We start from the raw sequence: 16,330 nt of genomic DNA on the forward strand, positions 1-16,330 counted from the left end.
CCCTTGGACGGTTAAGTCCAGTCAAATTCGACTATGGGGTTGTGGCGCTCATCTTGCTTTCAGGCTGAGGGAGCCGGTGTTCGCCTACAGCCCAATTTTCCGGGTCATGTGGCCATCAGGACTAAACCGCTTCTGGTGCATGGAGCACCATGACGGAAGCCACAGCACACGGAAACGCCCTTTACTGCTGCTTGCCTTCTATCACTGTGCCATTGAGAGCGTGCTCACTTATGGCTTATGTGTGTGGTACGGAAGCTGTACTACCCAGGACAGGATGGGGTTGTGCAGGGTTGTTAAGGCAGCAGAGAGCATTGTTGGCTGCCCACTCTCCACCTTAGAGCAGATTTATGCCACAAGGTGCCATAGGAAGGCACTGTTAGGATATTTCCGTTCCACCTTAAAAGGGAGCAGGCTTTTGTAAGCAACAGAGTCTGCGCATGTCCTATTCACAGGATGTTTATGCTTGCTGTTTTTCCTTTCGTTTTCAGTTGGCCAGAGATGCTGACACAGAATGGACGTGTTTTCTTTTGTTCTGTTCTACGCTAAATAAAGTCTGTAAATAATGCTCTTCTGCTCTTCTGCGGTGCAAGCTTTTGACTGTGCTTTCTGCTGAAAGAGGGTGCACCAGCCTAGGAATGTGGCTAAGAATTTCCAAAGGCTTTGTGCCCCTAACTGTTGGATCTGCGTGACTACGGGAGGCTGATGGACGTCCAGAACTCCGGCTTGGGGGCTCAGATGGACGTTATCTCCCTGGCAGTTTCCCAACAACAAGGTTTCGGGCCCAGATTCACGGCACCTACAGGAGAGTAAAGCTGCAACAGACTGCGTTTGAGAGGTATGAAGGGGGGAAAAGCGAAAGGGACGGATGCTTTTTCTGTTATACCTCGGCAAAGAGCTTTTGAACTCCGGCAAGGCTTAATTGGCCTGGGAGCCGAGCCAAAGAGTTCGTGATTAATGGGCTGCCAAGATAAGGAGTCTTTGAAGGCATAGGGCTCACGGCTCAAGTAAAAAGCTGAGATGGATCTCTTACAGACCTCAGAAACTGCTCCGTGTCCTAAGTTGGATGGGCAGAATTATGAACCCTGGGCAAAATGGTGTGAGAGTTTACTGCATCAGTTTGGGGTGTGGCATGTTGTTTCTGAAGCCCCCCCAGTTCCTCTGACAGAGAGATGGAAATCGCATGATTCGAGAGCGATGGACGTAATAGTCCTATCCGTATCTCTTGAGGAAATTAAGACGCTGGCTGGCAACACCACTGCACGTGGTATGTGGTCTGCTTTGATGAAAGCTCACAAACCAATAATCCCAGCCCAGAGTTTGACTGCATCGGAGGTCCTAGCTGTTTCCCAGAATGCGAGTGAATCCAGGGATGCTGAGGGCACCGGTTGCAAGCTGCAGGGGGAGCTGACCGTCACGTCATCCCAGGCAGCATTCCAGCCTCCAGGGGGAGCCAAGGAGTCGGCAGCTGAGAGCTCTGTTTCTCATGGGAACCAAGGCCATCGCCTTTGCAGAGGCCGGAAAGGCAAAGGTAAACAGAACCACAGGCAGACACCTGCAGATGGCCAGGAGCAGAGGGAGGGTGAAGAGCCCGCGTCAGAGAAAAACAAAGCGATGTTTCCTGGCACTGCTTCACCAAAAGCTAAAGGCACGTCTGCTGACCAGAAGCAGGGGGGCAAGCTGCAAAAGCCCACGCCAGTGGGAAGCAAGGTTTTGCTTGCTGGCACAGCTTCTCCAAAGGCTAAAGGCACGTCTGCTGGCCAGGAGCAGCAGGGGGGCAAGCTGCAAAAGGGTTTGCTTGCTGTAAAGACTGCTCCAACAGCCAAAGGCAGGTTTATTGTGGACTCAGGTGCCAGCCACCATATTTCCAAGGACAGGCATCTCTTTATCTCCTTCAAGCCACAGGAAGCTGAGATCCACCTGGCTGATGGAAGGACGTTGCAGATTGCAGGAGAAGGGACTGTGAAACTTGCAAGTCTGCATACTACCATCAGTAATGTACTTTTTGTTCCAGGAGCTGCAAGCAACTTGTTGAGCGTCCCACAGCTTACTGGGCGTGGTTTTCAGATTTCCTTCAAGAGGAGCGTCTGTGTCATCAGTAAAGGCAAAGAGGACTATTTGCATGCAAAGTTTATGGATGGTTTGTTCCATATAACTTATGAGGACACTGCTGTTCAATCTAATGCTGATTCTTGTTGTGTTGCACAAACTAACAAAGTTCTTCATGCAGGTTGCATTCATGATGCGCATCGAAGGTTTTGTCACCTCTCTTGGAAGGCACTGGCCAAGATGCCAGAGGTGGTTGAGGGTTTGAACATCAAACCCTGTAAATTTCACATGAAATGTGTATCTTGTGCAGAGAACAAGGTGAAGGTTGCTCCAAAAGGCAAGGAGTCTAGCAGGCAGGCTTCCAAACCCTACCAGCTAGTGCATGCGGACCTGGTTGGGCCACTAGCGCCCTCTTTAGGAGGAGCAAGGTACTTCATGATTCTGATTGATTCCTTTTCCAGGTACATTCATGTGTATTTGCTCGAACAGAAATCGCAAGCGTTTCTGAAGTTTAAGGAATTCTGTGCTTGGTTGGAGAATGTGCACGGTAAACGTATTTCTTCTTTGTTTACTGATCGGGGCGGGGAGTTTACTTCTCAGCAGTTTGAAGCTTTCCTGACTGAGAAGGGAATCCAGCATGACATGTCAACGCCCAGATCGCCATGGATGAATGGGCTTGCGGAGAGAGCAAATCAAACATTGCTGCAAGGAATCAAAACCTTGTTGCATGATGCCAATCTCCCTGATAAGTTTTGGGGGGAGGCTCTGGGGAATTTGGTTTATTCTTTTAATCACAGATTGTCATCACCCATTGGTTGTACCCCCTATGAGAAGATGTTTGGCAAGAAACCCAACACCAAACACATGAAAATATTTGGTTCGGACATGTGGGTACGCACACAACAAACCAACAAGCTTGGGAAGCGTGGGGCACATGGTTTGTTCATGGGGTACGAAAAAGGTGCATACAGGGTATGGATGACTGACTCAAAATCCATAAAGTTCACAAGGAGTGTTGAGTACAATCCTAAGTGGGGGGAAAATGTGGGAATTTTCCAGAGTTACCCAGAGGAGGATGAAGGTGATGTCAAGCAAGCAGCTAAAGATGAAAAAGCTGCTGCTGATGAGGATGATGATGATGAGGAGGATGATGATGATGATGATGATGATCAGAGTTCGGATTCCAGTTCAGTGGGCGGCGCTGCTGCTGCTGCTGGTGTCAGTGACAGTGACGACACAGCAGACTACCAGAGCGCAAAGGCCTCAGTCAGACCATCTGATGCGTCTGACAATGAACTGGAAGAACCACTGTTCACCATTGGTCATTTTTCTCCTAAGAAAGAGGAGATGAGTCCAGAAGACTTGCGTCTAGTACGTAGGTCTGAAAGGGCGACCAAGGGCAGACCTCCAAAGAGGTATGCTGATGAGTTTGCTAAGACAGCAACTGCTGTTCTTGGTAGCTCAGAGAAGGTGTGGGAACCTTCAAGCTTCAAAGAGGTTCAGGAGTTAACCTCTAAAGATGCTGAGCCTTGGCTTAATGCCATGAAGGCTGAAGTTGATTCCTTGAACAGGAACCAAACTTGGGAATTGGTACCGGTAGTCCCAGGAATGAGACTGGTTGGCAGCAAATGGGTCTTCAAGGCCAAGACAGACCAGAATGGCAAGGTAGTCAGACACAAAGCCAGATTGGTTGCCAGAGGTTTTTCACAGGTACCAGGACAGGATTACCACGAGACCTACTCACCCACAGTCAAATATGAGAGCATTCGGCTGATGCTCAAGGTCGCTGCGGAGGAGAAACTGCATGTTTCCCACCACGACATTAATACAGCTTTTTTGTACGGGATTCTGAATGAACAGCTGTTCATGCTTCCACCTGATGGGATGGAGATACAGAAGGGTATGGTCTGTAAACTGCGGAAATCCTTATATGGTCTCAAGCAGAGTGCCAGGTGTTGGAACACAAAACTCACTGAGACATTGCTTTCTCTAGGTTTTCACCAGGGCAAAGCTGATCCATGTGTGTTTGTCAAGGAGGAGGGGCAAAACAAACTGTATTGTTTATGTTTTGTTGATGATCTTCTGATGTTTTGGAAGAATCAGGCTTTTTACCAAAGCACCCTAGCTCAGCTGAAGGAGCACTTTGACATGAAGGATCTTGGTGAGGTATCCAACTATCTTTCTCTGCAGGTGGAGAAGGACCAAGCAGGTAATTTTCTGGTACACCAAACACAGAAAATTGCTGATGTGCTAACCAGGTTGAATTTGGTTGATGCAAACCCAGCAGACACACCGATGGTGACAGGTTACCAGGTAGACAGTACTGCTGAAGCGTTTTCTGACACAACGCTGTACAGATGCGTTCTAGGCAAGCTGAATTTCATTGCCAGATGTTCAAGACCTGACATAGCTGTAAGCTGTAATCTGCTTAGCAGACATGCCAACAATCCTACGGTTCAGGATTGGAAAGCTCTGAAGCGCATAGCCCGCTATTTGAAAGGGACTATGCACTACAGGCTGAGGTTCACCAGTCAGAAGACTGGAGGTCTTGAAATCTTTGCCGATGCAAGTTTTGGAAGTGACACCACGGATGGTACAAGCACTTCTGGAGTATGCTACATGTACAACCACTGCCTGTTTGACTGGTTGTGCAGGAAGCAAACAACAGTGAGCCTAAGTTCCTGTGAAGCAGAACTCAATGCTCTGTCATTTTCACTCATGGATTGTGAATGGTTGGTGCAACTGTTTAAGGACATCAGGGTGTCTGTAAAATGTCCTATACAAGTGTATCAAGACAATAGATCGTGTTTGGCTTTGCTGAACTCCGAGAGTTGCAAGCAGAGAACCAAGTACTTGCAGATTAAGTTACATCGTGCAAGAGAGTGTATCCAGAAAGGACTGATTCAGGTGTCCTACATGGCAGGAAATGAAATTCCTGCTGATCTGTTGTCTAAGGTTGTTAACAAAGAACAACTAAAGGTTTATGTACAAAAGTTGCAATTGGGTGAACCACAGGTACAACAGGTTACACGGAAAGGGGGAGGATGTTAGGATATTTCCGTTCCACCTTAAAAGGGAGCAGGCTTTTGTAAGCAACAGAGTCTGCGCATGTCCTATTCACAGGATGTTTATGCTTGCTGTTTTTCCTTTCGTTTTCAGTTGGCCAGAGATGCTGACACAGAATGGACGTGTTTTCTTTTGTTCTGTTCTACGCTATATAAAGTCTGTAAATAATGCTCTTCTGCTCTTCTGCGGTGCAAGCTTTTGACTGTGCTTTCTGCTGAAAGAGGGTGCACCAGCCTAGGAATGTGGCTAAGAATTTCCAAAGGCTTTGTGCCCCTAACTGTTGGATCTGCGTGACTACGGGAGGCTGATGGACGTCCAGAACTCCGGCTTGGGGGCTCAGATGGACGTTATCTCCCTGGCAGTTTCCCAACAGGCACTGGACATAGTAAAAGATCCATCGCATCCTGGTCACTGTCTCTTCGAGCTCTTGCCGTCGGGACGGAGATACAGGTCAATGAAGACAAGAACGAGCCGTCTTAGGAACAGCTTCTTCTCCAGAGCGATCTCGGCCCTAAATGGGAAGCCCGGACTTTGAAAGTCATCTAATCTCCCTTGCTGTATTGTATTGTATTGTTTAATTAGTGTTTTTATGGAGCAGTCAAGTAATTTCGTTGTCCCCGATGGGGGCAATGACAATAAAGATATTATTATTATTATATTATTTACCTTCCCGCCACTGCGGTACCTATTTATTTACTTGCGCTGGTATGCTTTCAAACTGCTAGGTTGGCAGGAGCTGGGACAGAGCAAAGGGAGTTTACAGGATTCGAACCGCCGACCTTGGAATTGGCAAGCCCAAGAGGCTCAGTGGTTTAGACCACAGCGCTATTCACATCCCCAAATCCAGAACTGAACTGAGAGATAAAGAGAGTGTTTGCTGCATGACACTTTGGGTCTGTGAGAGTGGTGGAGAACAACAACTGTTAGGTGGAACTAATTCGGCCATTTGGGGGCAAACCACACTCAGCCTGCCAATCACTTGTCGCCATGTGAACACCAGACACGGGAAAGTTAAAATTATAGCTAACAGCTATGCCGAAAAAGTTTCTACATTGACCGACACATTAAGGCAGGACACCCCACAGAATTCAGGTGCCAGAAACAGCGTTAACTAATAATTGTACATTTTATGAAGAATGCTTCTCTGTGACTGTCTGACAGAGCAATATTACATAACACGTATTCGTGCCATCACGCCACCAGTGGAATGGTCTCTGATGTGTACCCAGTCTGGGAGGGGGAAACACATGACCGGAAAATACAGAAACAGTGTAAAATTGGTGGACATTCCCCTGGAAACGCCACCCAGGGCACAAAATCCATAGGCGGAGACTTACCCACAATGATATGCAAGGCTGAAGTTACTGGATCATTGATGCCAACCGTTGAATAGCAAACACAGTCCGTTGAACCTGGAAAAGGAATTTTACAGCACGGTGAAGACACATAAAGAAAACAGCCATTCATTTCCCCTACCCCCAAACCCACGATCGTCTCTTGTCCCTATGAACTGGCTCATTTGCTTGAGTTATCTAGAGCTGCGCAATCTTGAAGCGCCAAGGTTCTGTGCTGTCTACTTGTGCTGTGTGCTTTGTAGGAGTGAGTCAGAGGATGAGAGAGAGGAAGGAACTACCTTAGGGTAGTAAATAGTTTTGCTTAGCTGCCTGTGGTGCTCTGGGCGATCAGGCAGGAAGATATTTTGAAGCCTTCTCTTCCTTTTAGGCTATGAGTGAGCACTGTAAGCAGGTGGGCAACTCTTTTTGCAGTCTAGTAACCTTTCTGAGCTTTTCTGCAGAGCATCTTTACTCATTTCCAGTCCGGTGATTCTAACTTAATGACAGGGATCTTCAAAACCCGTTGTGTAAATCCAAATCTGTACAATGTACTGTGACTTAGGGCAGATTCCTTTTGGACGTTCTCCTGCAAAAGCCTTGCTTTAAAAAAAGAAAAGTATTAACTAAATTTTACATTCCCCCGCCATCTTTCCTCTGAGGAGCTCAAGGTGGTCTGCATGATTTTCCTCCTCCCAAACCTTGCAGGCTTTTTAATTGAACTTTGTGATTTTACAGTAGTAACGCATTTTTTAGTCTTACTGCATTGGATTTCTTGTACGCTGCTTAGAGACGACTGGGATCAAGCGGTTTACAAATTGTTGAAATAAGTAGGTAATCCGGTGAGCTTCGTGGCTGACTGGGGTATCTGAATTCTGGTCTCCTAGATCCTAGGCCAACGCTCTAACCACTACTTAACACTGTCTCTCGATACTTATTTCCGTGAGTCTTGCACGGCAGTACACAGATAAAAATGAATGACAGAAATACTGAATGCTTAAAATGTGCCAGAACCGGGAGTGACATTCCAGATAAGTCTTGACCAGCACAGAATAGACTGAAAGTATCACTTCCCATGATGATGTTTCTTTTAACGCAGCCGGTGGCGCTGTGGGTTAAACCACAGAGCCTAGGACTTGCTGATCAGAAGGTCGGCGTTTCGAATCCCCATAACGGGGTGAGCTCCCGTTGCTCAGTCCCAGGTCCTGCCCACCTAGCAGTTTGAAAGCACCTCAAAGTGCAAGTAGATAAATAGGTACCGCTCTGGCGGGAAGGTAAACGGCGTTTCTGTGTGCTGCTCTGGTTTGCCAGAAATGGTTTAGTCATGCTAGCCACATGACCTGGAAGCTGTATGCTGGCTCCCTCGGCCAATAAAGCGTGATGAGCGCTGCAACCCCAGAGTCGGTCACAACTGGACCTAATGGTCAGGGGTCCCTTTACCTTTACCTAAGATCACATTCGCTTTTTTAGCAGATGCATCACATTGCTGGCTCGTGTTCAGTTTCGCAGCCAGTCAAGACCCCTGGATCCTTTTCACACGAGCCAGGCCTCCTCCATCTTTTGTTTCTGCTCAGCTTTGCAATGAAGTTCAATACATCTGTGTACGTTGACGTTCACCTTGTTGGTCTGCCTAGCATTCCAGACTTGAATCTGTTTTCTATGGTGTTCGCGATCGGTCTCAGCTTCAAGTCATCCACAAGTCTGCAGCATCCTTTCTACGTCTGCATCCAGGTCATTTATAAACCTGTTAAATAGCACAGGCCCAAGAACTGAGCCCTGGAATTCCTGAAAACAGACCTATATCCTCCCCGCTTCTCGGACATATACTAAGGAAAGCTGACTGCTCCATTTAGGTGACTTGTCAACGTTCGCTAGCGACTATCTGAACTGTCAGACACTTTGAATTTTCCCCTCTTGGGACTGTCAGCTTTCACATGCGAATGTCGACATATGCTGAATATCCAAAATGTGACGAAACAGGATGGAATTGCTTAGGGCATGGTAATGGCCCTGGGACAGCCGAATGTAGAATTTTCTTCCTTTCCATCCAGCAGACAGGAGAGACATTTCCTTCCCTCGCCTCTCTTGCTAACCGTTTTATGCAGTTTGACAGGACGAAGTCGTGGTGTTTGCTTTCTCCTTGATAACTCAGGCAGGAGGGTCAACGCAATGTTTCGAGAGAGGTGTAGAGGGAGATTGATCTGTTGTTAAAGAGCTGCGGTGGAAATCCTTTTGTCAAGCTGGTGCTGTTTGTCCAGGGCAGAACAAAAGAATTAGGCTTAGTGCGTGCTTAAGCAAAATTTTGATTTGTCAGGCAGGTGGGTGGAATGAAGGCAGCTAAACGGAGGGAAAAGACAGGAACAGTTTGAGCCGCCCTTTACAGAGCAGACCAGTGAATTCATACCAACGAAATCTCTGCAAGTTAATAAACATCAAGGTTATATCAAGCAGACATTTCTGACCTGGGGAGATACACCCACGACATTTTGAGTCCGAAAGCAAAGGTAATATCAAGCAGATATTTCTGACCCGGGGAGATACATTTTGACTCCGAAAGCCCACCCAAAAACCCCCGATTCAATTGGGTTGAATTTTTGATTGCGGCACTTCTCTCCGTCTAATGAAAGCTGAAAATCATAATAGGACGTCCAAGCAACCGAAGTGTGTTTTTAAGGCAGAACATAAGGAAATCAATCCATTGGGGAAAGAGTCATTCTGGAAACGAGACTGAAATTCAGAATGTAACTTAGTGCAAATAAGATAAAATAATGTAAAACTAATAACAGCCTTGTTAGCTTAGAAGCCCTACCTTCTCATCCTGAGTGTATGGGGACTAGAGAAGTTATTCCTTTTTGAGACCCTCCTCACTGGAAAGCCGACTGATATAAGGAACCCCCCCCCCCCAAAAAAAAATGTGGGGAATGGTGGCCGGGAGAGGGCTTTCTCTGCAGCAGGCCCTAAAATTGTGGAATTCCCTCCTCATAGAGGTACGACTGGCATCTTTGTTCTATAGTGTCTCTTGCATGTCAAAAACACACCTCCGGCCTTTGATGGTTAAGGCATTTTGTTTTGTGGGACAAAACAAAATATGTTTTGCTGAATTTATATTGTTCTGTGTTCTGCGTGCTTTACTTGGGGTGTTTTTTCTCTCATATAAATGTTTTTATCACTGTATATTCTATTCCTGGTATGCAGGCTAAGACCCCACCTACCCGCAGACTGTCTTGCCAGAGTGGTGCATGCTCTAGTTATCTCCTGCTTGGACTACTGCAACGCGCTCTACGTGGGGCTACCTTTGAAGGTGACCCGGAAACTGAAATTAATCCAGAATGCGGCAACTAGATTGGTGACTGGGAGTGGCCTCCAAGACCAATAACACTGGTCCTGAAAGATCTTCATTGACTTCAAGTACATTTCTGAGCACAATTCAAAGTGTTGGTGCTGACCTTTAAAGCCCTAAACGGCCTCGGTCCTGTATACCTGAAGGAACGTCTCCTTCCCCATCATCTAGCCTGACACTGAGGTCCAGCGGTGAGGGCCTTCTGGCAGTTCCCTCGCTGCAAGAAGTGAGGTTATGTGGAACCAGGCAGAGGGCCTTCTCGGTAGTGGTGCCTGCTCTGTGGAACACTCTCCCAGCAGATGTCAAGGCAATAAACAACTATTTTACTTTTAAAAGACAACTGAAGGTGGCTTTGTTTAGGGAAGTTTTTAATGTCTGATACTGTATTTTTTAAATATTCAGTTGGAAGCCACTCGCCCTGGGTGAAGGGCAGGTGAGGAATGCTATTTAAAAAATTAACTAATTAAATAAGATGACCATGACAGAAACCCTGCTAGTGAAAAACAGGTTTCTGAGTTTTGTCCTGGCATGTGACAAGCCCTGCTTAAACTGACAATTAATTTACGTGCCAAAGGTACATCAGTTTTCTGGTGAGCCACTGTTCACCATTGAGCTTTTAAAAAAAATAAAAAATGAATAGTAATTATACACCCTGTGAGTGGCACTATTCAGTTAGATATCCCTTCGGTGAGAGGTAGTAGCAGCTGCCACCATCACAATCTCCTTCCACGGAAAGGCCCATGGCAGTAACTCAAGTTGCCGCCTAGCAACAAGGAGTGATGGCAAGGCCAATTCCCTCAGCTTCAAGGGACCAATGCTCCTCTCCTCGGCCCATAGGGCATCGGGGCTGATGGCAGCTGGACTCCGAAACGTCTGGAGGCCACTGGCTTGGAGAAGGCTGGACTACTGCATTAGTGCACTACAGGGGCTGCCCTTGAAGATGGTTCGGAAACTGCAGTTAATCCAAAACACAACCGCGAAGCTGTGACCCCTGGGACCGGGCATTGTGATCATGGCACACTTGTGCTCTGCCAACTGTGCTGGCTCCCAGGTCATTTCACGACTTCAAAAGCTGCTTGGCGGCTTTAAGGCCCTTCATGGTTTGTAAGACCTACAACAGAGGTCCTTCACTGGGTGTCTAAGGTGTGGCAGGTGTCTGTGCCACAAGTGAAGACCTTTTAAAAATAAAGGAGAATAATAAATCCTGGCTTCTATGTCATGGATAGGCAAACTAAGGCCCGGGGGCCGGATCTGGCCCAACCGCCTTCTAAATCCAGCCCGCGGATGGGCCAGGAATCAGTGTGTTTTTACACGAGTAGAATGTGTCCTTTTATTTAAAATGCATCTCTGGGTTATTTGTGGGGCATAGGAATTTGTTCTTTTTCTTCTTTTCAAAATATAGTCCGGCCCCCCACAAGGTCTGAGGGACAGTGGACCGGCCCCCTGCTGAAAAAGTTTGCTGAGCCCTGCTCTATGTTAAAGTTGCCTTTCTCTCGCTTTGCTTTCGCTTTTACATCTGAAGGCAAGCCTGTTTAGGGTAGTTTTTAATGTCTGATGTTTTATCTTGTTTTTAATATTCTGTTGGGAGCTGCCCAGAGTGGCTGGGGAAATCCAGCCAGATGGGTGGGGTATAAATATATTATTATTATTATTATTATTATTATTATTATTATTATTATTATTATTATTGCTGCTGCTGCTGCTGTTGCTGCCTGTGTTTTAATGCTTTTGTCTTAATTTGTTTAGCACCATTTAAAACTTTTTGTCAGTTTCCCTGGGAAGCTGTTGAAAGGCGAAGTATAAATCACGTCCATAACCAAATAAAAATAAAGAGACTAGTTTGGAGGATACTTCCCAGTTTAAAAGGAAAGTGATAGATTGAGGGCTCATGGGGTAGGTGTGAGGTCCAAACTATTCCTAGCAAAATCCACCAAGATGTGTTCTTTCTTTAGACTAAATCCTGATGTGTCCATAGCTCTCGAAATAGAATTCGCTAGGAGCACACATTCAGGCAAACCTGAAAGGCTTGCCTTTACATATAAATAAAAGGACTAGGGTTTGTTCCAGTGAGAATAGACAGCCCTGGAAAACACATGTCAAGGGTACTAACAGCCCGCAAACAACAAACAATGAGACAATGTTAAATCTTCACAAAAGACAAAACAATCTAAATCTAAAACATAGCCCAAACGCTATAAATCTGCTAAAGCAATGTAGAATAAATGAAGGGTGGTAATCCTGCGCTGTCCAATTTGCTATAAGCTCCCTGAACTATGGAGGGACAGTGATGGAAAACTGAGATGCTGTTCCTGAACATAGGATTCCAGGCTCCTTTAAATAAGGTCCTTCTGGGGTAAAACTGGCTGGCCCAAGAGAAAGGGGAAGAATGCTGATGATAATTGGGTGGCAACACGAGAACGGGGCCTTCTCTGTGGTGGCTCTCCATTTGTGGAATGCTCTCCCCAGGAAAGTTCGCCTGGCACCTTCATTGTACACCTTTCAGTACCAGGCAAAAATGTTCCTTTTTAACCAGGCCTTTGGTTGATCTTATTTACATCTTGTGTCCTTTAAAAAAAATTATTTTTTGGGGTGGGGGGCTATTGGGTTGTCATTTTTATTTTTATTTTTATTATGCATTTTGTGGTTGTTGTTTTTATTTTTATTCTGTGAATATTATTATTATTATTATTATTATTATTATTATTATTATTATTATTAGGCTCAATTATCTCACATACTCTGTGTCCTTGAAATCTTAATATGCCATAACCGTTAGGGCTGATCGCACATCCAGCCATGTAGAATGATCACACGGAAGAGAAACGAGCAAGATGATATCCGCATGTTCCAGTCTCTGACCTCTATGTATCCATACATTATCTGTGAACAGAGCCATTCATGGGTTTGGCTAAACGCACAGAGGTTGGGGTGATGGAGGTCTGGCAACAGGTTGTGATCCTGTCGTTTCCCTTCACGTGCTCCTTTTTACACAGATACAGACAACGTTGAAATACCAACAGCCAGTTTCTGCCCATGTTGTGATTCTAGGCTAGGTTCCTTGCCGCACAACCTGGAGGCTGATGAAACATGTAATAAATCATAACCGCAATATAATGACGTATGGCGAAAGTGAGCCGTTTTGCGATTCTTACCAGCCGGGATTATGCCAATCCTGATATTGCATTGGACTAATGGTGCTTTGGGGTTATTTTGATCTATGCCAGAATCCTTCTGCGTCCTTCCAATCAAACCATGCATCACTTCATTGAACATGCCGTCCCCACCAACACAAACAACACTGCCGGAAAATACACAAATTAAAATGCACACTCACAGCAAACGAAGGAATCAACAAATATGTCAAACACTCCCGACACAATAGATATGGTTCGCTTTATCAAGGAAGGAAGAAAAAGAAAAAAAAGAAAAACCTCCCTTATCAAGTTCTTCAGGCTGGTTTACTGTGCGTCTTGAATTAATCCGTTCAAAATGTAATTTCAGATCACAGAACAGTTGTAAACCTGTTTTAGAGGGGGAAGGGGCAGAGTTGGGGCTAATTGTAAAATAATTCTCCCCTAGTTTCTGCTGTTCCTTTGCGAGTACTCACAGACATCGGTTGAAAACAAAACAGTGAACACAAGGCAGACGTCAACATGGAATACTGTTCCTCTTCCAACGTACAGATATTTCACCTAATGAGTTACCATTCATAATCCCTACATAAGCCACTGTTTCTTATCATCTTACAGCTGGGTTGCTGTTCTGGAGATTTTACCATGGACAGCAAGAGTTCGTGAGCGACTGAATGGTCCTTTCAGCAATCCCCCAGGTGTACAAATGTCTGGGAGATCATTTAAATAACCCAGCCACATTGGAAGGGACTAATCCTGCAGACATTTCCAATCAAATTCCTCACCAGTTGGTACTGCAAGATACAGCGGTACCTTGGTTCTCAAATGCCTTGGTTTTCAAATGCCTTGGTTCCCAAACGCCAAAAACCCGAAAGTAAATGTTCTGGTTTTCGAACGTTTTTCAGAAGCTGAACATCCGATGCAGCTGTCGGCCATTGTTTCCGGGGCGCCTGCACCAATCAGAAGCTGCACAGTGGTTTTTGAATATTTCAGAAGTCAAACGGAATGGATGAAGTTTGGCGCTTTTGTTTTTGCCATTTATTTTGCGTTTTTGTTTTTGAGGCTTTTTTGGTTAATTTGTTTTTGTGACTGTGTGGAACCCAGTTCAGCTACTGGGTTCAGCTACTGATTGTGTGACTGCAGAAATGGATAAATGCCCCCCATCCAAACAATGACTATCATCAGTGCAGGTAGGAATTAATTTTTAAAAATCATCTACAATACTGTCTTATTTATTTTATAGTACAGTACACTGATTATTGCTTTCATTTTATGGATCAATGGTCTCGTTAGATAGTAAAATTCATGTTAAATTGCTGTTTTAGAGGTTGTTTTTAAAAGTCTGGAATGAATTAATCTGCTCTGGATTACTTTCTATGGGATAGTGTGCCTTGGTTTTGGAACGCTTTGGTTATGGAACAGATTTCTGGAATGGATTAAGTTTGAGAACTAAGGTACCACTGTACCGGCTTTCTGCAGTGGGGGAAATCTTCATTTGGGAAAGTTTTCAAGGAATGTTGAGCTGCCAGGTTGATCCCTGTTCATGTGATGTTTAAACGCACAGCAGAAACGAGAGTTAATTCGTTAGAGGCGGCTGAATTCTCCTATAGTTCAATAGCTGGCTGTGATATGTCGCAGAGACAGACAGAAAGCTCTACATGTCACATTTGGATAACAGGAAAGCCATCGTCTCATCTAGCTCTGCATTTGCTGCCTCATCATCTGCTGTGAGATATCTGCCTATATTTGAAAAGACAAATTGAAACACATTTCCCCCCCTACCACAACTGCAGTATCGTGAACATCCGCTGCTCAAAGTTAACACCTCCTATCCAAAGCTCTCTCTTACGTTCGTGAGACCAAAGGGACAAAGACAGCAAGCGGAAATGATGCGGGATTGGTATAGAACGCTGGTAATTTGTCTGCTTGTAACCGCCGGCCGATCTGTCTATAACAACTAGAGCGTCCATATATTCCGAGCCTCAGGAATGATCCAGGACGCCTGTCCCGTCCTACAACCATTTCCATGCCCGGCGTAATTGGAATCTCAATACTATTTGACTTGGCGTTGTAGTAATTAGGGGAGGATTAATGCACGAGGAATTGTGACTTGATGAGAAGGCCTTGCATTAGCAGGGCGCAGGGCGGTTTAATTAATCTCCGTCTTAGCGGGCACGGCAGAAGCAGCGAATTAGCATTCCTATACCAGGTGCCCACGGTCCTGAGATCTGTGTGTGTGTTGCAGGATTCAGGGGGAGGGAAAGAGAGCTGGGAATGCAGGCAATGCTTTCCCATCGCCAGCGACAGACAAGCCCTGCTATATGCATGGACCAGTTCTGTTGGATTATAGCCTGTATACGCAGAAATAGGAGAGCAGAAGGGAAATTACCGTATTTTTCGCTCTATAAGATGCACCAGACCACAAGACGCACCTAGTTTTTGGAGGAGGAAAACAAGAAAAAAAATATTCTGAATCTCAGAAGCCAGAACAGCAAGAGGGATCACTGCGCAGTGAAAGCAGCAATCCCTCTTGCTGTTCTGGCTTCTGTGATAGCTGCGCAGCCTGCATTCACTCCATAAGACGCACACACATTTCCCCTGACTTTTTAGGAGGGAAAAAGTGAGTCTTATAGAGCAAAAAAATACGGTAGCTTGCTTGGGGATATCTCCCCACAGCCCAACCCATCTTCCTCCCAAAGGGCGATTAGAATTGGCTAAACTTTCTGAGAATATACCGGTGAGGATTATAAACATGCACAATGATAAATAAATGTGCTACTCCGTCGATAAGAGGGCATCATTAGGCATTACAAAGCTTTCCTGGAAGATTTATGGGCCGAGAGGAACTTGTTTCACTGGGCATCAATTAAGGCATCGCCGTTTTTCACGCGTCTCCTAAATTATCAGAAAGCAAAGAGCATTGGAGCAGCACACTGTGCAGTCTGGAAAACTAGCTGCTAGAGAACCATGAAAATTTGGGTCCCGGGCTTTTGGGACTCATCTGCCCACTTGTTATCTGAAACCAAAGTGGCGCATTGGTTGCCAGATGTGAAATATATTGGCATTGTTTTCAGCTCTCCTACGCTACTAGAGAAAATGCAAGATGTGCCAAAGCCCACTCAGCGGTACGACGCCCTGATGGTTTCAAAACATCACAGGGATATCTCCGTCCCCTAAGACTGCAATACTAAGCAGGCTCTCTTTGGGGTTCGTTTATGAATCAATAGGGACTGCGGCCTCAGCAGGTGCCTGGGAATAAGGTCAGAAAGAGAGGCGCTAAACTGGGTGGCTGAAGCAAGCTCCTCGCAGCAATCTGCACACTAAAGGGTATTCCCAAATTATTGGGCAGTCATTCCACTTGTCTACTAAGCAGGGCACGTACAGACTGTGTACTTTATCTTAAAAAAAACAGATTA

General features: G+C 45.6%; 1 protein-coding gene across 1 annotated transcript in view; it reads right to left on the reverse strand.

Annotated features, from left to right (window-relative positions):
- The window catches only part of CERK (ceramide kinase), a 52,681-nt gene that overhangs the window by 14,724 nt on the left and 21,627 nt on the right, over positions 1-16,330 (reverse strand). The window contains exons 6-7 of the mRNA XM_083463595.1: positions 12,936-13,081; positions 6,450-6,524 (exon numbers count right to left, since the gene is read on the reverse strand). Coding sequence (XP_083319721.1) covers positions 6,450-6,524; positions 12,936-13,081 — 221 coding nt within the window. The remainder of the gene's footprint in view (positions 1-6,449; positions 6,525-12,935; positions 13,082-16,330) is intronic.

The sequence above is a fragment of the Podarcis liolepis genome (assembly GCF_965112155.1).
Source record: "Podarcis liolepis genome assembly, chromosome: 10".
Classification (NCBI taxonomy): Eukaryota; Metazoa; Chordata; class Lepidosauria; order Squamata; family Lacertidae; genus Podarcis; species Podarcis liolepis.